We start from the raw sequence: 25,089 nt of genomic DNA on the forward strand, positions 1-25,089 counted from the left end.
GGTGAGCTAATCGAACACACTCATAGATAACAAACATTACAATCACACGATCTGTGTTTTTTGTGTGTGAAAAAAGGAACAAAACGGACATGAGTGTAATGCTTAAGTTGAAATTGATATATAGGCCTACATGCCACTATCTTGCCCCTCAACGGTTGCTAATTATACAGCATCAAACAGCCGTCGTCGTACCTCCGTCACATCACAGGGTGCCGTAAACTGCCACACATCCCAATGATAAATGCCCCCTTTTGATAAATTCAGGAAAAATACTCACACCTCTCCAAGGTGTTCGAGACACACATCAAATTTCCCCATCTTTCATTTTCATTTCAATTTTTTGGGGGTAATCTCATGACGTTTGCGGGGAGAAATTTCCATCCGAAGATGACCACCCCTTAAAATAGTCCTGAAGCCCATCGCCATTTTAAAAACGGTGCATTCACTCCATTGCAAAATAGAGCGCTTTTAGGGCTCCAATTTCATCCAAGTTTCATAGAAATACAAGGTCACTATCACGTGAACGGCTTCCACCCTAATTATTGTTGCAAACTCTCAAGCTCATTGCCCACAATATGCTCAAATACTGGATAATTTGAGGCCACGCAAGTCGTGATTTGGTCGGCGTAGGCAGTTTTGGACCGATTTACTGGCCTGCACCCCCGGTCACAGCACCCCTGACAATTTATGTAGGTCAATATCATCATAGCACGACCTCCAGCTCCACGAACATACACATTTCATCAGAACATACGTGAGTTCGCATTTTTAAGTTGGTGTCTAAGTTGACAGCATATAGTACGTGCCACGTACGGTGTTGATGTGCCAGTCTCCGAACGTTTTAATGTGTAAGTGTACAAACATTATAAGGCATGCATATGTAAATGTTAGAAATAATCGAAAGGTCTTGAGATGTTGGACGAGTGCCATGGCAGTACTGTTCACTTGCATGTGTTGGCTTAGGAGATAAAATCCCATGCCCCTGCAATTCCGCAACATTATGTTGAACATTGTTGAATTGCCGGCTTTGATATTGCATGTACAGTTGAATTTGCTTCCTAACTCCAAATTCCTTCGAGGTAAACAATTGCCGACATAATAATTTGTACATGTCGACATTACGTATGATGATGCATGAGAAAATTCGTCGCATTTTTTCTGTGCTGGCGAACTGGTTGTACAGTGCTTTTTCCATACAAGCCAACATGTAAAAGGCGCGGTGCAACCTGTTTTTAATATTAACAGAGTTTTACATCGCAGTAGGCTAGGCTATGGTCCAAAGCTTATACTGCATGGATCATGTTTTCATTGCATATACACACGTTTCTTGCAATGGCAGTGAACAATCTCCCACACACAATGGTGTCATAACCCGACCGTGACCTGTGCGTGTAATGCACGAGTTTTGTCACTCTGCGGTAATATTTGGAAAAGGTCACAGCCTCTGTACTGATGACGTCACACTTTGTTTATGTGTGATTTCCTATGGTGCTCAGTGGACCGTGGGCCCCCATGGATCCATAAGAAAGTGCGTATGTAAAACAAGTGTGACGTCATTAGTACAGAGGCTTATTATAATTATAACAAACGGTGCGTTTGAAGCGTATTTCACACAAATTGTCCCCAATGCGCTGAACAAGAGTAAGACAAAGATTACAAATAGTTTGGTGGGAAAAAGTGTGTTTTAAGGGCTTATTTATTTGGATGTTCCAAATGATTGAGAATTTATTGTTGATAAAATAGCTCAGTGTCCCACGTACCACATTACGTACGCTATTTGTTATGCTGGCTATACATGAAGTTTCATTCCTCCATCAGCTGCAACAACTTTCTCTGTTATACTTGTCCAAAAAAAAACATGTCCTACTTTTGATCCTAATTACTTGAAGTTTGTTTTTACCGCCAAGGAGGCTATGTTTTCATCGAATTTGGTTACTTTGTTGGTTGGTTGGTTTGTTGGTTTGTCTGTTAACACGATAACTCGAACACTTATGGAAAGGATTTGCATGAACATTTTTTTAGGGGTGGTTCTTCATAAAAGTACAAATCGATCACATTCTGGAACTAATCCGAATCTGGGTCTGGATCCAGGATTTTTAAAGGATTGTTCACCATTATGCGAGTGATTCTTTTTGGGTGTACTGACAATATGGCTGAGAATTGTTTAGCCTTGGCGGAGGTTTGCACTCTCTGAGCACTAAAAAATTCCTGGGTCAATTTTACCCCAGCAAGGGTGAAAACTTTAACTACCCAAAATTGGGTTGTTCTTTACCCAATTGTTTGGGTTAGCCTATATCTGTTAAATTCAACCAAACGTTGTAGTCATATAAGACCAAAATAAATTTGGTCTTGAATGACCACAAGTTTCTGTTGAATTTAATAGAAATTATAGGCTAACCCAAACGATTGGGTAAAGAACAACCCAATTTTGGGTCGTTGCAGTTTTCACCCTTTCTGGGTAAAATTAACCCAGGCAATTATTCAGTGCGTGCCTTTTAGTTTACCAATAGAATCAACCAACATTTTAGATCATGTCAACAAGACTGGACACAATTAATGGAGCGAGTTTCATCAGCTTTGTGCAAGAGGGTGAGATTTAAACGTTATACGAAAAAAACCTTACTTTTAGAATCTGCCACTTTCAACTTAGTGTCCTCCAATGTCGATACAGCGTTGCATGGAGATAAAGGCGCGTGCTGCGGTCGACGGCTTCTGAATGAATGCAGGATCACCCCTGATGTCATTGCACAGCTTCTCGATCGTTTATCGCAACACACGATCGAGGAGCTGTGCAATGACATCAGGGGGTGATCCTGCATTCCTTCAGAAGCTTTCGGCCGCAGCACGCGCCTTCCGCAACCGTCTCCAGCGCTGTATCGACATTCTGAAAGCGAGTATCTTTTTCGTACGGCGTTTAAATATCACTCCCTTGCACAGAGCTGATGAAACTCGCTCCGTGAAATTTGTCATGCCATGTTTACATGATCTGAAATTTTAGTTTAATTCCATTGGCAAACAACAGAGTTATTTAGGATCACACTATTGACACGTAGTACGACACGTGCATGATTAAAAAAGTTAATTGACCCGCGCACGCTACAAGAGACTGATGACAACAATCTAAAATCTCAGTGAGTTGTTTTCTTCTGACAAAACGTTTCAGTACGAAAAGCGTGTGCAATTGGCTGGGACTATACCCGTATTTATTTTTCGAATTTTTCTGAAGGAAATTCAAGTGGCTTTTATGCATTTTACAGACCTAGCACAGGCGACACTTTCCCGAGTTAGACTAACTCTTCTCTGGTAATTTTGGCCTAGAACATTGCCATTAATGTTTTATCCTGAAAAGTATAGGCCATGGACTTTTTAGAGCCTACTATCCAATTGACGTTTGTTCCTTCTGTTATTACAGTGAGTTGCTGAAAATGGCGGATTCTAAACCCAAACGCCTCGCCCTTTGGTCCACTGCGCGTTGCTTGTCTACTGCCATGGTAATGAGCTTCGGTAACTATGGCAACGTGGAAGTCTTCAATGAGCTGTATGCGGGAGCAGCCAGTTTCGGCCCGGACGCCACCATTCATATTCCCCTGCCGATAAAAGTGGATGACGAGATGTCGTATGCTGAAGTCAAGGCGCTCCTAGAGGCCGACTATCCAACCAGGGATCTTGTTTTTATCAAGGACCTCGCCAGTAACGTAACGGGGTGGTACGACAAGCTGCCTACTGGTTACACGCACGCGTTCATCATCCGCAACCCGGAGAAGACCGTCAGCTCTAACATGCGACTCACGGAGCGCACGGGGTTGACTGCGGATCAGTACGTGCAGTTTGTCAAATCGACAGGAATGACGGGCGGCGGATTTGGAGACCTGGTCAAGTTGGCAGAGCATCTGGAATCTTGGCTGGGTAAACCTCCCGTGATCTTAGATGCAGATGACCTCCAGCGTGACCCTGAGAAGATGCTGCGTGCATTCTGCAAGGCCCTGGACCTCCCGTTCCGAGAATCTCTCCTCAAGTGGGAGCCCATCACGGAGATACCTTGGAACAACTCCAAGGCCATGCTCGCCTTCCACAAGATTAACGGGGCTTACGAAAACGCCCTCAAGAGTTCGGGTTGGGTAGCCAGCGACCCCAAGCCCGTTGATCTGAGTGGTCTGCCGCAGGTACTTCGTGAGTTAATCGACGAGGCGCGGCCATTCTACGAAATCCTTCATGGAAAGCGTGTAAAGCCAGAAAACTAGTTGACTTGGATCAATTCCGATCTTGTGTGCACTGCAAAATGATAGTCTTATGACAGTTAGAGGAAGGCCTGCGCAGTATAGTAGCACATCCAGTACACACTGCATTTAGAATTTTAGATGTAGTACCGGTATATGGAGAACTTTGAATTCTTGTAACTGTCAGTGTTTCCACTCTAAAGAACATATTTTGTAACTTAACTAACTCGTGACTGGATGAATAATTTCGTAATAAATGTTTGTTTGACAAACTAGTGCTTCTCATGATACATAGACCATCACTAGGATTTTCAGATCATTAAGACATTGTTACCATTCAGTAATTTGAGTAACTCAGCAAAGTAGACGGGTCACCTTAAAATAGGGAAACAAATGAAGCACAGTTTAAACATTTCAAGGATTTAAACTGTAATTTACGGCCTGGCATTGTCTAGCTTATATGAGGAGGATGAAAATATATTACTATAAATAATTGAGAATTAAAAAGCATTTTTAGAACGTGTGAAAACATTCCAAGTTGAATTGTGATAAACTTCTTTCACAGGTGAAGAGCCCTAGCGTTGTTGTAGCGACGTATAACATGTAAATTAGGAGGTTATAATGAGCGTGATTATGACATAATAATGGGCGTGACTATGACGAGAGCTGCGCGTAAACCAATGCGCTGCGCGTCATATTGCGCGCGCACAGCAACGCGTACTTGATAACAAAATAAGAACCAAATGTTGTACATGTAGGCCCTACGTACGAACAAGTGAATCACATTCATCACAAACACGATTTGGACATCTACACTTTTTACACCTTGGCATAGACGAAAGTGGACCAGTTTTGCAAGATGATTACGACTTCCAAAGTCCTCTTGTTGATCGTCACTGTGCTCATTTCTCCAGGTGAGTTTCACTTCGTGATTCAGGCAGTGAATTTCTACCGGAAAAGGTTTGAGAGAGTATGATGTGAAGCAACTTACTGTGAAAGAGAGGGCCGATGTAAAGAAGTCTCAGTACGTTTCGGTCGGCATATGACGTAATCTTCAGCAGAAAGATATGGTCTCAACAAACTGACAAACGTGATAAAAATGATTGTGCTAAGAACAACATTAACTGTCTTTTTATTATATGAGGTCTATAGTCACTATACGTTATCCGAAAATTATTTTTCAATGTGTACTTTTGTTACCAATGCATGCACATCCTTCATTTTTTTCATGCTATTCATAGTTTTTGAGCAAGGTTTTGCATAAGTGCAATGAACGCAATGTGCAAATGTATACCAAAGTGGGATACGAATTGCCAAGTTATTATGTGAATTGTGAAAACATCAAACGTAAAATTCTCCTTTGTTTTTAATTTTTCCAACTACAATCGTAACAAAAAATCTGTTGATTTTCTTTTTCGTTTCATAAGCGGGCGCATTTTTGTCAGAGTGGTCGTTGAGGGCGCCGTGCGACGACCACTATTACCATCAGTCGACAAACAGCGAGCGAGCAGATGATGACGATTACTCCTGCTCCGTATTCCTGGAAAAGAAATACTATGAAGGTACCTTATAGTAAATACTGCATGAAGGTATCTAATATCAATCGTTTGAAGGTGTATAATATCAAATACTATGGAGCTATCTTATAGCACATTATACTTTCAAGGTATCAAAGATCTTAATATTAGGAAGGTATCTGATCAATACCATGAAGTTTTTTGGCATAAAATACTATGAAGGTATTTAGTATTAGATGGGCATACTATACAGTTATCTGACAGTACTATGAAGGTATCTACATTTGATATTAAATACTATGCGGGTATCGTCTAGCACTATGAAGTTATCTCATATTAGAAGGTATCAGATGCTTTTATGATATCTGGACAAAATGTCATTTTATTGATAACGAATTAAAAACAAAAGGTGAGCACAACGACAACAAAATATAAATATAATTTGTAAAAAATCAAAATCTATAAAAAAGTGATATATGCTCCGCCATTACAATTATTCAGTTCTAAATTTGCTTTGAAAGCCTCCCCCCGTTAATTAAAGACTATCTATATAAAGTCAATATTTCTCATCTCAAAATTCGTTGGACTCTCAAATTATTAAAGCAATAAATGAAATCACTCGGCTATTTGTATCCTATCGTGGAATTCATATCACGAACACCACCTGTGTTTGTTATCATTGCTTAGACCTTTCCCGCCAGTACGGTAATAGCGTCGTTGATTTTCAATTTCCTGAAATGATACCCCGTCCTTGGCCACAGGGGGCCCTGGCTTGAGTGACTGCGAATAACATCATTGTTCTCCTTGACTGTGCAAACTGAATGACATTTATCAATATTCACTTAGCTTTCTGTTCAATGGAGTCCCTAAATTGGTTGGTGGTTGAGTGAATAATTTATGAAATTGCGAAAATCGTTTTGTTTCAACTGCATCCTCAATGTTTCGTTTGCATAGCATGATTGGGGCATCAGCATTCATGAATGAACATGTAATGTTAATATATATCAGTTCAGATTCATTTATTTCATGTCATCATCATTAGATAAATAATGAAGTGATGTTAACAAAAAGGAGAAGCATTATATAGCGCAAGTGTCGTTAAATAGCATATTAGTCTTTATTGGTTTTGTAGTATTTTGTCTGAAGATATGAATTATAAATTCGACCGTTTTTGTAGATGTTGGGGGGGGGGGTGTTGGTGTTGTAAATCTTAGTTCCCCATTGGTGAATTCAGGGGCCAATGGGAGCCATTGATTTTCTTTTTTATCGTAGGAGTGAAGAAAATTGTCAGGAAAACGTTGCGTATCTCCCTCGTCACCAGCTATATACCTTTTAGTTTTAATATTACAATGTGGAAATAGCGCAAGATACTATATATTTAACCCCCTTCCGATACCCTTTTGGAGCCCTCTTGCCCCCCCCCCCCGAAAATTTGGTTCTGGATCCGCCCTTGATCCTCCCTCGCAGACAGTTTGAGTACAAAATATTCCCGGGCAAATCAGTTCAAGGCGGATTGTTGGTGGCATTGGCAAGTCTATAATCGCCACTTTCGCCATCGTAATCAGTATCCGCATGATTGGATAAGGTGTCTGCAAAACAAAGGTGATGGATTGTGTGGATCTTGAAGACGATTACGTTTGAGGAGCATGACAACTTTTAGAAATATGGAGGCAAATGCTTCATAAGCATCCATGCTACGACAGCATCACTTCAGGACTTTTGTCGTTTTCCAAACAAATTTTGACTCCATCTTCTTTGTATCGTCAGAAAAAAGCTCCAAGATCCCTCTGTCGCTATTCCTCGCCTGTCTAGCCACCGTTGGTCTCTTCGCCTACCGGGAATTATCAGTGCGTGACCGCGTCGCGTCGAGTCAGTCCGCCCTGGAGCACGACGCCCTGCCCGGCCTGATGAGGCGCCTGAAGGTGCGTTGGTGGGACGAACAGCCGGGCTTCTCGTTTCACAACTGGGAAAGATGCGAAAGCTGTCACAGGCTAAAACGACTGAAGTAGACAGAATCACACACTTTTTTTTTTAACCCATTGGATGTTAAACGCACAAGGGGCAGCTTCGTAAAATGGAGTCCAACGTACATAGAATACATTTAGGGGGCACACAATGAGTTTGTTCAATTTTAAACAATACTGTAGATTTTGCTTTCTAATTATGAGGGAGGGGAACATTGCATGGGGGGGGGGCAAACTCGTCAAACTAACATTAATTATTTACACAAGTCAGAAATTCTGAAAATTCCTTTTGATCGAAATGACGTAGTTTCATTATTGCAAATCTCCATTTGGCATGTATTTGTTGACCTAAACTCCCAACCAACCGAGAATTCCGGACTTCAAGGCTTGGGTTTGCATGGTAATGGGACAAACAATTAATCCTTGCCAATCAGTACTCAAAAAGAGTCTTAATAGGAAATTATGCCTTAGTAAGTTGATGCACACGATGAATATTGATTTTTGGCTTTGCAATGGCGAAATAAATTATGTCTGGTCAAGTACAATGATCATAGTTACTCATGTTCTCAAAGGTAAATGAATATTTTTGGGTTTTACTGCTGGGTATGTGGATAGCTGAACTAAGTCTTGTCTTCTGTGTCACCTGAAATCGGAAATATAATTTGTAAGCTACATAATTTTGATTTGTTGTAAGGTGAACGTTTGTCAGTTATATTTGATCTTTCGTAACGTCTCGCAAATCCTTAGTGACCAAATTTGCAAAGAATTTGTTCGATTGATAAAAACCCTCTCATTATTACACGTCAGACCTAAATCAAGTCCCAAATGGCACGTTTACTCGAACTAATGATCGTTGTCGAGGCTCCGTGCGTACATCGTTAGAAGCTCTTTCTATATCCAACTTTTCCTCTCAATGGACAAATCAATCCTTTTATCCCAATTTTGATATAAAAAATGGCATTCACTTCAATAATTGGGCCCACGAGATGCGACTATTAAGCGAAATGGAAACAAAGTGTACCATTTACTAAAGCACAAATCTTTATATCTTTCACTTTAAAGCTACAGTCCATCATTTGCAGCTATCAAAAAAGTAACCGACGTAATAATTGTAGAAAAATATACTTGGTTGAAAGATAGTAAGGGGACTAAAATCCCTGTGAAGTAATTCTTTCTGGCATGCTGTCATTTTGAAGAAATCAACGAAAGAAGGTCTTTCCGCACCGTTGGAAATTTTCCGTTATTTAGTAGTTCGTTTTTTTTATTCGGCAAAGCGCGCGCAAGCGTGGACACGACGCACACGCGCGCGCGGTTGCTATATTCGTCGGATGGTCGGATCAGTGCGCGACATCGCGAGAAAGTGAATTTCACGGACGCTGAATTCAGGCCCAATTCAAAACACGATTCAGCAACTTTTGATTTGAAATCGAGATCCCAGAATGCTGTTTTTCTCGAAATATACTGCTGAACCTTCGTCAGGTTAGTTGTTCAGTACCCTTTGTTACAACTGATAATGTAGTAACCAACGGATAATGTATCACCAACCGATAATGTCACACAAATTGACCGATACTGTATCACTAACCGATAATGAAACAGAAATTGACCGATAGTGTAGTAAAAATGTACTACACTATCAGTTGATTGTTGTTACATTATCGGTTAAGACCGAACATGTAACAAATATTGACCGATAGTGTAGTAACATTTACTACACTATCGGTCAATTTCTGTTACATTATCGGTTTAGTGATACAGTATCGGTCAATTTGTGACACATTATCGGTTGGTGATACATTATCAGTTGGTTACTACATTATCAGTTGTAACACCCTTCTTTAGATTTTGAGCATGTTTGTTGCTTCAAACGAACAAAATGCACGAATTACAAATGATGGACTATGTTAAGGAGAATACACGAGAAAGTGTGGATTCGTAATTTAAGAATTCACGAGGCGCGAAGCGCCGAGTGGATTCGTAAATTAAGAATCCACACTTGCGAGTGTATTCTTCGACTTAAACCATTGCGTAAACAGAAGTATTGGCATTAACAGTGAGTGGAGATGAAAAGACTTGGGAAAATGTTGCAACCTGACGCCACTTCCGCTATTGTATACAAAGTCTATGGAGAGTCAAGGAAATTTTCTAAGTATTTCCTAACAAAATTGGAAATATTTCTCAGTCCCAGATTCATGCCTTATCATCATGAAGAAAAAAAAAGTGGCGTCAGGTTGCAACATTTTTTCAGGCTCCTTCCGTCGACATAGAGCCTATGGATAGTTCAGACGATGATTTCCTTCTGACTCGAAGTAGGTTTTGCAGTGACGGCGGAGAATCTGACGGGGAAGATGCATTAGTAATTTCGGAAGGAAACTTTCATGCATTCGGTCCTGTTTATGCTCGTAATGGAGAACAATAATTATTGTCTGACGTGTTCAAAGTGTGGATTCGCAATCCTGAATCCACACTTTACTAAATATTCGTCGTTCCGAATCCACACTTTGTGACCAGCGTAACAGATTCGTAGTTCCGAATCCACACTTTTAACAATACTGTGACGTCATAGCAATGGTTTAAACCTTTAATACAAACCCATGCAACAGCGGAGAGGGCAACATTAAAGGTGCAGATTCTCACAAGTTCTCTGAATTTACCTCGCGTGTGAATCCCGAGAGGCCACCGTGGTCATCATTGAGGCGACAATGTAATATGGACTGCATGCACAAGTACCCCCTCATCGGTGTACATGAGAAAGGCAGCCGATACTGACGGACCATTCACCGCCATCTTTCCTTATACGAACGGCGAACAGCGCGCTTGACTCCAGCTAATTCCGGATCACATGCAACGGCTACGGCCTGAAATATCACACGAGTCTATGGAAAGTGGCTGCAGCCACTAGTCATACGGCTGCCAAAGGTGCGCGTGTCATTTCTAGCCGTAGCCAAATGATCTGACACCTTGGTACAGTGTCCTTCGTGCATTGCACGTTCGTTATTTAGAAGTTATAGCGCCCTCATTTGTTCACGCACGGATTTCATGGACTATAGATTTACGTTACTTTGTGCATTGCCCGACTCCCCGTACATCAAGTTACAGTGGTAATTTTGGTGCAAGCATGTTACGTCCCACAATAAAACCACTGACCGTATACATGTATTATGAGTTTGATATTACATGGTGCCAGCCTCTTCTTTTTCCCTAGCACCGCCCGATCCGACCCTTTATCTGCTGCTCTGACTGTACGGCTCAACGCACCAATCTAAGCATTTCCCATATCGAGATAAATCCCATGGAAAATTGGCATCCACACGCATTATTCACAGCAAGCTGACCAGACACACTCTGCCGTATCCGGCACTTGAAGGGTTTTTCATCATCCCTTCGGTACTTTGAGACGTGCGCTGCAATTATTTCAAGCGTCGATTTTCATTCTGGCTTCCACTTAACCGAGGGTTTTCCAGTTTGATTCGATTCACATCTGAACAATCTGCGATCCAATGTCGACTGTGCATGCGACATAGGGAAATCACGTGTAGCCGGAAACGGAACTGCTATGTATCGCGTCTTGGAAAGTATCGATGGTGCGCAAGCCTGATATGGCGAAATAGACCATATGCGTTAGGGCGGAGTCAGAGGGCAATGGTTTGGTATCGCTATAGGATAGGCATGAGTGAGCTTTTTGTGCACTCAAAAATTGTAACCAAATAAACCTCTCTGTGATACTTGCAACTCATGTTATATGATGGCGTTTTTTTAGTGAACGGCATTGGACGCATGTGAAAGAACGATGGAACTATTAAAAAAAAGGTGAATTTGTCTGCTGTGGGCGGAGTTATTTAAATGAGGTGTCAGTCAGCCGCCTATCAGAGAGGTAGATTAAGCAGCGCACGCGCAAACGATTGATGCAACATCTTCTGTAGTTGGATTTGACTTGGTGTGATATCGATTATTTCCGCAATTTGAATTCGTGTATTGTCTTATTATTTTACATTGTGCACTCGGTTTAGGCCTGTATTGCTATTTACTCGTTGAACGAGAATCCAGAGATCAGAACAGGCGCGGTTCTGGAGCCTATATTTTAGGGGGGCCAGCAGGGGTGGATCCAGAATTTTTTGCAGGGAGGCTTGCTAAAATGTAGACCATTTTTTCTCTCCGGACATTTAGGCCTCCGAAAATCAATAGGAGGGGGCGGGGCTTGTACCATATTTTCAATGGGGAGGGTCGATAAAATCCTGCAATCATGCACACTATATTACCTAATAGTGTACAATTGCCCCCTTCTCACGAGTATATTTTTAGGGAAGAGACCGTTCGCATGTGACGTCACCTTCTAACATTTGCTACTGCCATTTCAGGTTTTTTTTAATGAATTTCCTATATAGGGGGGGGGGGGGGGGCTAAACAAAATATTTGGGGGGGGGGGTTATAAAGCCCCCTAGCCCCCACCCCCCGTAGAACAGCGCATGGATCATCGGAATTATGTGTAAGTCAGACAATAACAGCCTTTTTCTGACTCCTCTCGAATAGAAAACACAAGGTCGAGAGGGAGAAGATCATGCGGTCACATTTTTGACGAAGCTGTAATTATTTTCTGACGAAACACGAAATGAGTTATGAACGACAGGGCCTCCGATAACGATCGGGAGAAAAATCAATCAGCGACGATTTCTGATGAATGTCAAAACAAGACAAACTCATCTTCGGTTTATTGTCATTTCACTCTGCTCGTTTCGAATGTAAAATTTGCCGTCTTTTTTCCTACTATTCGACGACCTTTTATTCCTGACAGATTGTTTGCTGCGGGGACTGTGTTCATCGTTTGGGTTTTTTTCCCCGACATGATTGATAAGGTTGTTCTCCGAGTCAAAGCAGGATTTGAAATCCCAGTTAGTTATCAGTTGAAAAATCCAAGGTTACATCAGATCACTATACTGAGATTTGTATTATAATATCTGATTCTTTACCCATTCGTAGTTATTCATTCGTAGTTATTCAGTTAAAAAATGTTACTGGGAGTCAAGATAGGTATTTTTGCACTGTGGATTTTACACTGATAGGTATTTTGATGCACTTAAGCGATCAATGCGGGCGGCAAAAACATTAATACGGAAGAGGATTGCTACACAAAGGGCGAGTCACCTGAACACATAGCAGACAGAAGGAATAATACCATGCACACTACGCGTGACGTCTCACATTAAGTACAAAATGGCCAGACGAGGAGCGAACTGGCAACATCCGACGACAAGGTCGCTCAGATGTCTCGGGGTAAGCCACGAGATCGATTGTCGCCAAGGGCAGATCATTTCAGAAACCAGGCTGCGACAGGCTTGGACAGTTGAGGCAGACATTTGCTCCATATAAAGTTGAGCATAATCACAATCTCGGAACAGCAGACGTTAAAGGCCTCTGCACGTAAGCTTCGGTGGGAGCAGCTATGGATAGCCACGCATCTTTGTGATAGTATCGTCGAGAATTTCCAGGGACAAAACGAAACACGATGGCTGACGTGGAGAAGATATCGCCCCGTAAAAGTCCACGCCGTACGCGAGGTTTCCGGCGTAACAACAGCGTAGCTCCTCTAGGTATCGACCAAGAGAAAGGACTAGCAAGGACCATCTGTATGACCGATTTGTCTTCAGAGAGGGGAAAGCAGCTCCAGATTGCCCGTACAAGTCTTGTCTGCGCCTTGTCATGTCTTGCTCTCATCCTCTCTTCTCTCGTGGATGTTCAACATTTCACTGATTTGGATTTTTGGCAGCGCGCGACGCACACTGCTCTCACCAATGCAACAGAGGAGGAGGCTTTGGCCCACACCCTGCACGTCGAAGCGGGCCTGGTGGGCTTTGGGAAAGCCTGGCACCAAAATTGCGCCAATAATTCAAATGATTCCGATCGTACTTCTAGATTTGTGGAGGATATCTACACCAGTTACATCAACACAGACCAAGCTTTGCACAGATGCATTTCGCGCAAAGGAGTTCTCTTGAACGCTTTAAAACAACTCAATTGGACGAAAAAGGAGTTTCTACAGACGCTCATGGAGCAAAGAACGTTTGGTAAATCACTTAACAATGACACAAACTCTATTTATCTTTTCTACCACAAGATCGCTTGTGCAATTATTAAAGAAATGACAGATGAGATAACTCAGAACAATTTAATAAACGCTGATTTATTCCTTAGTTATGACTCACTGACGCAATCGAAACACTTCTTTAGTAAAGAAAGATATTTCGGAGCTCTATCTTTTTTAGATTCCGATATTTTTATATCCGATTTTTCAGCATCAGGCGCGATAGGTGATGCTTTCCTCGCACATGCGTTGAGTATTAATAGCGACATTAGTTTTAATGTTGGAAGTGGTTCTTTGGATACAGTTAAACAGTTTACACTGATGAAAGAGACAATCAAGAATGATAAAAGTGTGTGCAATTTGACGGGGGCGATGCAGTGGTTTCGGGTCACAACGGATTACCAAGAAATATTGTGGGATATTCAACGGGACCTCAGAGCGAAAACCATCGAGAATCTGGCCGAGGAAATGCACGCAACGGCCCGTCTACTCGCCCTGGAATTCGTGGTGACGATCCTCGTGGTGGTCTCTTTCCCAGTCCTGTTGTACTCGGCCTGCAGCATGACCGGCTGGATTCACGACTACGCCAGCCGTCTGAGGGGTAAGACTTTGGAGTTACGGCAAGAAAAGTTGGTGGTGGAGGGTCTGCTTTACCAAATGCTGCCCGCTACCGTGGCCAATCAGCTGAGAGAGAGGCGACAGGTGCACGCCGAGAGTTTCGACAGTGTCACCATCTTCTTCTCTGATATCGTGGGCTTCACCTCCATCTCGGCTCAGATAACTCCTTTGCAGGTGCGTAGACGATGTCATTAGTTTTTTGACACTTTTGGTTCCGTGCAACTGTGGAACGCCAATTAGAACTGGGTTTAATTCCAGTCTTCTTATCGAAAAAAGTGCCACATCACGGCTTGAGGTGACATATCACTGGCACGCACAATTTTCTGAATTACTAATACACCGAATCTGTGCAGACCAATTTCTGACATCACCTCGAGAAAATAAAATACTAAATTGAAGATACATTTTGTGCATCAACCTCTTTACCAAAAAACTCTTTACACCCCTCTTCACACCCCTGTTTGTGTAGCCTTTGATTTAAAAAAAACCCCAGGAAACACTGTCCAATATGTCCTAGTCGATTCAGAACAGCATACTGGCCCTAAAATACACCGTCTACAGCTTGCCATTACATTATTATGAAACATTGGCAGGAAGAATTATCATAAATTCATGTAAATTGTTATGCCCAAGGACAACACGGGCTCGATCTCAGAGTGTGAAGATTAATCCACTTATCGTGTCGAATCCACAATCTAAATAGTATCGCGGCCAATGATTGGATATGCTATTTAATTCAATGCACTGGGAACAAATACCAACAATTTCCCCCACGTTTTCAATTCTGTGAAACATTGCAATGACACTATTGACGGAATAAGCAACAATAATGCACATAAACAGATTAGAGGGCGAATACATATATTTATACAAGGGAATTAATTTTATTAGGTCAGTAGATTAAGTGCATAGTCGTAAGAACTGCATTTCTCGGCTACATTGTCATCGCCCTTGAAGATAAAACCACGATGGTTTTGTAACTATGATGAGTAGCTCCCAAAAGCCCAAAGGGCTAGGGGTACGTAGTCCGTACTACAATATAGCCACGATCCGGTTGACTCCCAGTAGCAGTTGTTGACGTCGCAAAACATGCCGTTGACGGTTGATTTGGTCAAGGCTTGATCAATTACAATACGAGAGACAAGAAGAGACGAGCATTAGATGAGAGAAGGAAAAAATAGCCTAATCGAAATCAATATCGGGGGTCGAGGCAAGGGTCCACCTGCGTATCATTCTCATCGCAATGATAGAATTTGATTGTGTTTTGATTTGATTTGAGCGATATCGCTTTTTCCGTCACTGCGGTGCGTTGCATTTGGTCCGTGCATGTGTGAAATAGGCACCGGTCTAATGGAAACCTCTCAAAATATTATCACCCTGTAAATGACAGCAGCGAAAGGTCGGTAATATTTATTCCGAGAACAAGTCTTTCTTTCAATTTAATTTTGGCCCCATTTCAAGTCGAAATTTCGTTACGCAGAATCTGCTTCCTCCATAAAAAGTAAATACCTATTTCCTTCTGTATTGACTGTATTGACATGATAAAGAATTTGTGATATATTCTCGATTCGACAATAATACCAATATTTCATTGATTATTTCTGACGCTGATTGAGGTGGAATGTCCTCTCTAGGCACATTGATACAGTAAACATAATATCATTTATAAATAAACACTGAACATGCATAGATACTGGAATTTGTATCCTTGTGGAGTCAGTTCTTTGTGCTCGTGAAAGTGTACTTTCAAAATGCTCCTATTTTAATCAGAATTAATTTCCTGAGCTGTAATTCGGACTTAATATCCAATACATAAAATACTTCAATTTGCGACGCATCAACACACCTTGGAAATTCCTAGTTTTTTTTAAAAGTAAAATATATATATCTATTTCGTTTTAACCTTGCGGTGACGTATTCACCTATAGAAATTGCAACCTTTTCTTCCCTACATCAATACCCATGTCTCCACAGGGTACCGTGTACCAAATCACAATACCTGATATCATTGAGCTACACACAGAATTTATAAAAGCGGATAAGATGCCCGAAACCCCACCCTCTTCCCGAAGATTGCATATTTCAGAAAACTATAATCCGTATTTGTCTCCACAGCGTTTCCAAAAATAGAGCTGAGCCGAGCAAAATAACAGGATGAACTTTCAAAAAAATAAGTTAGAAGTGAATTTCATGAATACGAATCCTTATTCAGACGCCATAGCGCAAACCCAACCTGAAGATTCATAATACACGCAGGCCGAAGAAGTATAGTAAGTAGTAAGTGTGTGTGTTTGAGGGAAGGGGAGAGGGGAGTAATTTCGCAGGGGAGAAAGGTTTGGGTTGGGTTAATTTCACAAGTGTCGTACGTTTTATCAGATTAAATCTCCAGTGGCTGTGAATTTTGTAGGATGTGATTATACTAATGGACGCTCACAGAAGAAAGTCGTCTCGCCTTTTTTGAATCTGGCAAAGCAGGAATATGCCAAAAATGCCACCGTGTTGGAAATGACCCTCCGCCGTCCGTGGCAGAAATCTAATCATTGAAAACGAAATGAGCACGACGGACATTCGTGAATGACTGTAAAAATCCACTATTCGTTTGTTTAAACACCAGTTATTCATAAAAGATACAATTATATCCAAATGGTTTTATAGCTGCAAATCTATTGACGCCCATCATGCATACCATTAGGTCTATAATTACTTATCATTCAAAATTTAATATTAATGGATTTCGGAAAATTACAGTTGCAATTTTTTTTTCTGCGGGGACTATTACAAAAAACAATGTTAACACTTTTTCATTCCTGTATTTCAACATACTAGCATGATACAACAGTTACTGAACACGAGGACAATAATAACTGCTCTGTAACCAACCCAGCCTACAATTTTATCATTCAATATGTTAATAACAAAAAATAAAACTCATTGTATTACGATATTAGGTTACCTATTATAAAGTGCTGTGGCATCGTGGTTAAGGGCACTGGATTCGTGGTCTGTGGGTAAAGCTGCGGGTTGTGGGTTTGAGTCCAGCCTGGGTCATGGTGCGTGCGCCCTTGAGCAAGGCACTTTGTCACTCATTGCTTCTCTCCACCCAGGAGTAAATGGGTACCTGTGAGGGCAGAGATGGTTATTGTGATTGAATAAGCTTGCTTGCGCCTACCAGGCAGCATCGAGCTGTATACTCCCCGGAGAGCTGAGATGGTATTTGGAATGCTTAATTGGCCCAATGATAAGGGGTAATAATAATAATACTGTAAGCGCTCTGATTTAGTTTACTAATAAGAGCGTTCTTAAATGCCGATTATTATTATTATTATCATTTGTGCATACCATTAAAGCCTAACTATTTTGACAACAAAAGAACAACAAAAAAGCATCCAGCTCACCCAACCTACACAAACTGTGTTCTTACACCGCTTTATGGCTGACCTTTCAGGCTAAAATCACTTCTCATAATTTGAAGGTTTAATAGTGCGATTCTTAGTCTGTTTGCATTGAGGAATTTGCAGCAAGGTAGACGTGGCATGTAGGCCTTCACTGTGTGAAATAACTATTGTAGACAGCTTGTTTAAAAAAAACCCACAATAGTAAACATGCATTAACGTTTAATTCGATGATTATGCTCTGAATTCATATAACACTTTACAGGGTATAGAAGTTTACACTTGAATTTGACGCTGTATTTTCATCACCCGAACAGGTTGTTGACATGCTGAACCATTTATACACGTGCTTCGATTCCCGCATCGATATCTACGACGTGTACAAGGTGGAGACGATAGGCGATGCGTACATGGTGGTCAGTGGCTGCCCTGAGCGTAACGGGGAGAAACACGCTGGGGAGATTGCTACGATGGCGATAGATCTACGCAGTGCTATCAAACAGGTGCAAGTCCCGCACGATCCTACGCGTAAACTGCAGCTGAGGATCGGCATCCATTCAGGTATCTCTCATACACGATGATCATTTATCAATGGTTTTATTATAAATACCGTGGTGCAAAAATTACACCGCAAATTTTACAGCTGAGGATCGGCATCCATTCAGGTATCTCTCATCTCGTGTAACACGATGATCAATTGCCACTGGTTAAGTATAAATACCGTGGTGTAAACATTACACCGCAAATTTTACAGCGGAGGATCGGCATCCATTCAGGTATCTCTCATCTCGTGTAACACGATGATCAATTGTCAAAGGTTCCATTGATAACACAGTGTAACAATCACAACAACACATTTTCAGTGTGATTTCTGTATCTCGTGTTACACAATGTTGAATTGGCAACGTAAAATTGACGCGGTAATTTTACAGAGTAAATTACAGCTAAGAATCGGCATCCGTTCAGATATCCCTAATCTCGTGTTACACAATGTTAAATTGGCAATGGTTAAGTATGGATACCGTAGTGTAAAGTTTATACCACAATTTGTCAGTGTAAATTAAAGCTGACAATTGGCATCCATTCAGGTATCCGTAACGTCGTGTTACACAAACCTGTAGTGTTAGTTAAACACCAGGTAGTGTCTATAATCTGCAATGTAAATTGATGTTACAGTGCTATTAAAAGGTGAGCTGCTGAAACTACAAACGGTGTCCAGTCCCTACCACACTTTTTTTCAGTGTGCACTAAAAAAGGATACACGACGGTGTTTAACATTGAGGTTGAGATTGCAGTGTGATTTCATGTCACACTGCAAAAAAACTTTGGCATTTAATTAACACTGTGCCGTGTATTTATCTTGTATCATATTGTTTAGTGATTCCAATTATATACCACGGTGCAAAATAAGCCTCAGTTCTGCATTGTACATTATTTCTTTGTTGAAATAAATACACATATTTTACGAATAGTTCAGGGCAGATAAAGCATGGTGTCATGTTACACCGTATATTTGGCTTTACCATAGTGTGTTAGAATTTGACCAGGCAGAGCAAAATATCGTTGCATACAGAAAATATAACTCTCCATTGCAAAATTTTCTTCACGAATAAATCTGCATATATTTGAATAACAAAGGACACAGAGTGATGAATATCTAACTAAGCAACGGGCAGGGCAGTGGACAACAGTCAATACACACGTAAATGCTCTCGCTGCATAATTTGTGTATCTGATGTTACGGCACGTAAACAGTACCCGCTTAATTACAAACATGAGGCAATTCCAAACGATTAGAATTCTAAGGTCTTTCAGCCAAATCAAAAGTGCGGCACGAATTCTGCAACACGGGACATGCTCATGAAAGACGCCACACGCATTAAGTGCAAACTATCTTATTGTTCAACCTGAGCGGCCGTATGTACTGATATGAAGACCAGACTGGAGGATTTGTCTTTCTTTACAAACCGAGCTCATGTTGAAGAAAACAAGTGCAAGTCGTGCGTACACTTGTTTACAGGTCCGACTCCAAACCGAAATAGTTTATAGGGTATTGACATGGAACAAACATGTTTATTTACTTGCTACACGGCTTTTGTTTGGATTGTTAATATTTTTTTCCAGCACAATACGTTTACTGTTCTCTATTGAATTTTATTATGTTGTGTTGACTGCAGTCCCAACAGTTAGGGCATTGACATGGAACAAGAATGTGAGACTGTTTGTCCAAAGTTTTTTTTTGGTATAAGCCTAGTCTGAGTATCGCCCGTTATCCACGGAGCTTCTGTATAACGTCTGATATGTCTTAACATGCAGATTATGCAAGCCGCGCGCCAGCCAATCGGAGTCGACTTTACCACATCGTGACATCATTTCATTCCCAAATCAGGACTTATGGTTTGATTGGCCAATTCGAATGCTGTGTTTTGTAATACAACAGCCGGGCGCATTTCGCGTAATATGATACAGAGCGCGTGACACAGGTTTTTTCGTATCCATGTCTATGACGCGCAACGGGTGAATGACCGAAAACCCGATAAAGATAGCGTCCGGTGATTGGTCAAAATCTAGAGGTCAAGATGCGGTTGTTGCATAATTAATCAGCGAATCTGCTCAAATGTAATAGACCATGCTGACGCCATGGTCTATTACACTCTCTTACGAAGCTGCTCAAAAAAAAAAAAAAAAAATATTGAATCTATGAAAGAGCCTTCACTGGAAAGGAAAAAAAATCCAGTTTAAAGAAACAATAGTTTATTTGACTCTCCATTAAAGTGACATCAGCTGTTCACGCGGTTTTGAACAACTTCAAGTGGTGTGAAATAATTGCATTTCGGTTTTACGTCAAGGCCGTTTTTGAAATCAATTGTGAAATGGTCTGACAGACTCTCCAAAAATAAATAAAAAATATTATCTCTTGCCGAAGACGGTACAATACGGGACGTGTCGTGCCGTCAAGGCAGTACGCGTTCAGCGCCCTCGGTAACAGGCATGCCAATGTAAATAAGATTCACTTTTAAAGTGGTTTTATCTGTAGCCTGGCTGATATTATCAAAATGGCTTATAAGATTTATGTCGTCATTGTTGTTATTTAAAAATACGACCTTCACGCGAATGTGGTTGTCTTGATTCTGTCTTGAATAAATGTAGTGAATCCAGTGGTGAATCCAGTGTTTCCCAAAAAAAAAATAAAAAAAAAAAAAAGAATCCAGTGTTTCCCAAAAACAAAAAATTAAAATAAAAAAAGAATTCCCGTGCCCGACGGAAACGAAACATTATTAACCCATTTCCCCCGGATATGTATCAAAGAGCAGCGTGATTTTGGAACGACAACAATAATTATTGAAATCTTGAAAAAAATTCAGGCTTAAAAACTTGATTCTTTGTGTGTCAAAACGGTTGTGGCGATCTATATCATTTGGAGAAAATTCGAGAAAAAAACCCTTTGATTAAAAAAAAAAAGTGGAATACGTACGTGCTGAACGTGAGTTAGGTATTGAGAGCTCTTCCGCTTTCTGATTATTTATTATTTTTCGCCTGTGCTGCGCTTGTATTTTCATTTTCCAAGGACGTTACAAGTAGAGGTTGTCCCGCGGGCTTACGATGACCTGCTTCCGAAAATCACTTAAAAAAAAGAGTTGTTGAGAAATTGGTTGTCGGCGCAAATAATTTTGAGCCCTTATCACCCATGCGGCACAAGGGGTCCATGGGGTATGTACTCCGTGTGAAAGTAAGCATAGGCCTACACCTCTTTTAGGGGCGACAAACATGCGTTCGAGTAGCCTACCCGGGTCGACTCGGTTAAAGGCAGTCAGGTTAGCCACAACAGCCGTGCTAATCGAAAGCTCAACCGCAGGCCATCAAGATCCTCACGGTACGTCCGTAGCCGCGGCCGGCCGGCTGGTGTCATATGAAAATCGGACTCGTATGAAAATCGGACTCTTTTTTCCCTTTTATTGGTTAAACCCTCTCACGTGACCGGTCCCTCTCCTCATTATCTATGCATGAGCATACGCAATACCACCAATGAGTCAGTATTTCATAAAACCTAAATTCATGCTACACTGGCCGTAGCCACTGACAAAAGGCGCGTTTCGTGCTGAGTCTTCATTTGAGACTGTTTTTCAGTCAGTTGAAAAACTCAAAACTCAAAAAAGTGGGCTTAAAGTCGCGATGGACAATAAATAATTACCTTTAGACTTCAAATGAAGTTGATTTTTGTGTCCACTCTGCGGTCCTTCCGCCATGATGGTCCGTTTCTTGGAATAAACAACCCATGCTATGGAGCCCAAATTACCTTGGGTTTTTGTTTTGCTCTCGATATAGGACCGTGTGTGGCGGGAGTCGTTGGGTCCAAGATGCCGAGGTATTGTCTGTTTGGAGACACCGTCAACACTGCCTCACGGATGGAATCCAACGGTTTACGTGAGTTCATAGACATTCCGGTGTAAAACTTACACCATGCTGTGAAATATGTTGAATAAATGGTTCAATATGCATAACATGTATGGTGTCATTTTACACCGAAGTTCATGCAGAATGGGAAAAAAACGGCGGTGTTAAATTCACATCGTGTAAAATTTACACCAAGCTGTGTAATATGTTAAATAAGTGGTTCAATGTGCATATCATGTATGGTGTCATTTTTACACCGAAGTTCATGCAGAGTGGAAAAAACGGCGGTGTTAAATTCACATCGCGTAAAATTTACACCAGGCTGTGTAATATGTTAGATAAGTGGTTCAATATGCAGAACATGTATGCTGTCATTATTACAACGATGTCCACGCAGAGTGGGGGAAAAACGGCGGTGTTAAATTCACCTTGTGAATTTTTTTGAAATTTTTTAACGACATCTTTCATAAAACACTAATTCAACTCTAGTGTCATTTTAATCCAGTGTACAAACTAATTGAGGGTGTATGCCTCAAGAGCTTTGTAGGACTGCCAAAACATTATTTTTTTTATTGATAACAATATGATTTTTTTTAAAATTGTCTTCAGCCAATAAGATCCACGCAAGTGACGTCACATACGCAGCTCTCTCCAAAGACGCGTCCTATGACTTGGAGAGTCGAGGAGAGATTACTATCAAGGTAAAAGAACCAAAAGTCTTAGGCCTACACTTTCATTAGGAAGTATAACGAAAAATGTCCTTTATTATTTCTCTTTCTTTTGCCTTTCACTACGGTCCATCTTTCATTTCGTTTTCCCCCTGAGAAAAGTGTCCGTAAAATATCAAATTCTAGCAGTTTGAGTTTAACCTGCCTCACATTTCATAAGAAACGTCGAGTTATACACTTAACCAAGCGGTTCTTTTCAGAACCACACTTCTTCCAAGGAGACATTACTTTGCACATGGTGGTTACCCGCAATTGTTCTACTCTATCTCATCCGCCATGCAAAGCTTCAAGTGCATCTGCTCTCTAAACATATGCGAAACGTTCTGATTTATTTTTAATTTCTAAAGAAAAGTAATGAAAATGTATGCATTCCTTAGCTCACAAAAGTTGTTCGTGTACACAGGGAAAAGGAACGATGAACACGTACTGGCTGAATGGTCGTAAGGGTTACGGTGAGGCTAACGACAGTATGGTCTGCAAAGTGGACTTTGCCAAAATGAGGGCCAAGCGCAAGGCTGCACAGGAGGCTAAGAAGGCAGCAGAGGAGGCAAAGCGACTGGAGGAGGAGGCTGGCAAACAAACTGAACAGGATACACAAGCCGATGGGCATGCCGCGGTAGAAAATGGGGAGGTTATAGAAGCGACTGATGTGAAGGCTACCGGTGATGATGCAGAAGCAACGGTAAGACATGGAGATGGAACTGAGGAGACTAGCTTACGGCAAGATGAGAACAATGCAGAAACGGCGGACAGAGTGACTCGAGCGGAGGCTACGAATCAAGTTCAAGAGACAAGTGAACAAGATGAGGTTATGAAACATGATGAGAGATAACAAAAGACAACATCGCGGAAGATGCGCATTTGATTGCAGCAAGGAAAAAGAATCAGACGATGACGCGATTTGGACAATTTGGATTTTTGATTTAAGTTTTAATAAGCTGCATGCGTATGAGTTAGAAAACACAATTATAATAAAAACGATTATTGTTATGATACAATTCCTACAACTGTCTTCGTTTATTTGAGACATGTAACACAATAGTCTTTGTCCAAGCCTGAAAACAAACGGTCCGTATCCCAAGCAAGCACAATTAAGTCACCCTGGCTTAGAGGGCGCTAGTATACACAATGAATCGAAATTCAGTCTTGGCAACCGTGGACCTGATAAATTCCGAGCATAATTATTACATCACGCCCTCGCATGGCTGCATTCGAGAAAATCAAAATCCAGTCTTGCACTAAGACTACCACATATCTAACCATCGAATACTTGATGGCCCACAACTTTGTATGGGATATTCGCTATTAAATATCTGGTTAACAACATTAACATTTCCTCTTATGTTCATTAATTTTAAAATAATTCTTTCCGTTATGATCAATTTATTATTTTCATGTTAACTTTCTGTGTCGTATTGACAATCGAGCTTACAATTCTCAATCAATTTTTGTTTACTCGCTACTCGCTAGAATCAATAGTTATGCGTGTTATACAAGCTTATAACAACCGTAACAATCTATTAAAGGCAGAGTTTAACACCTGCACGCTGTGTTTCTGCTTATTATCCTCCAATAACACTTCAAGGTATCTACAAAAGACAGTCGCTATTATTTCTGGTTACGTTATTAAAATTCAACGAATGCAAGGCGATGCCTTTGAGTAAACCTGCATGTCATTCGCTACCCTTGAGTTGGTATTGGTTTTCAGCCTGGTAAGGTAACGATCGACCCGCTGGTTGTTAACCCAAACCTAGCCATTTCAACTAACAGCTCATGACAAAAATTACCACTTAAGGCCAAAAAAAATAAGTATCCCGTTTCTGGTATGGAGCTTGTCCAAAAAGTGGTGCGGCGACGCGGCTTTTTTTTTTTTTACCTGACTTTTTTGCTTCAAATGTCGGCTGATGACTGCAAATGGTGCCCGACTAAACTTAGTGAAAATATATGGGAGTCCAGAGAGGCCACATAAAGCTTATTCTCGATCATAACCCCATCTAAAAACACGTTAAAATTGTGCAGTAGCAGGATTCCAGTCAAACCAGTGAGTTTGGCGGTTTTGAAAAAAAAACCTTTTTCATTTTGCCGACGCGCATGGCTACGGCGACGCGCGCGCATACCAGAAACCGGAGACTTTTTTTGGGGCCTAATGTGGCCGTTTTGAGATAAGGTGTATAAAATA

The 25,089-nt window shown here is 41.1% G+C and overlaps 3 protein-coding genes across 3 annotated transcripts; all 3 read left to right on the forward strand.

The window, feature by feature from the left end:
- Positions 1 to 520: 520 nt before the first annotated feature.
- Positions 521 to 4,727, forward strand: LOC119744297 (branched-chain-amino-acid aminotransferase-like protein 2). The gene is made up of 2 exons (XM_038220166.1): positions 521 to 848; positions 3,413 to 4,727. The coding sequence occupies exon 2, from the start codon at positions 3,426 to 3,428 to the stop codon at positions 4,239 to 4,241; it is 816 nt and encodes a 271-aa protein (XP_038076094.1). The 5' UTR covers positions 521 to 848; positions 3,413 to 3,425; the 3' UTR covers positions 4,242 to 4,727.
- A 224-nt stretch (positions 4,728 to 4,951) lies between these two features.
- LOC119744299 lies at positions 4,952 to 7,925 on the forward strand. The gene is made up of 3 exons (XM_038220167.1): positions 4,952 to 5,131; positions 5,645 to 5,779; positions 7,502 to 7,925. The coding sequence occupies exons 1-3, from the start codon at positions 5,077 to 5,079 to the stop codon at positions 7,741 to 7,743; spliced, it is 432 nt and encodes a 143-aa protein (XP_038076095.1). The 5' UTR covers positions 4,952 to 5,076; the 3' UTR covers positions 7,744 to 7,925.
- Positions 7,926 to 12,825: 4,900 nt separating this feature from the next.
- LOC119744523 lies at positions 12,826 to 24,155 on the forward strand. The gene is made up of 5 exons (XM_038220475.1): positions 12,826 to 14,569; positions 18,105 to 18,348; positions 22,114 to 22,212; positions 22,792 to 22,883; positions 23,314 to 24,155. The coding sequence occupies exons 1-5, from the start codon at positions 13,202 to 13,204 to the stop codon at positions 23,740 to 23,742; spliced, it is 2,232 nt and encodes a 743-aa protein (XP_038076403.1). The 5' UTR covers positions 12,826 to 13,201; the 3' UTR covers positions 23,743 to 24,155.
- Positions 24,156 to 25,089: the final 934 nt, after the last annotated feature.

The sequence above is a fragment of the Patiria miniata genome, unplaced genomic scaffold, assembly GCF_015706575.1.
Source record: "Patiria miniata isolate m_02_andy unplaced genomic scaffold, ASM1570657v1 HiC_scaffold_7, whole genome shotgun sequence".
NCBI classification, from domain to species: domain Eukaryota; kingdom Metazoa; phylum Echinodermata; class Asteroidea; order Valvatida; family Asterinidae; genus Patiria; species Patiria miniata.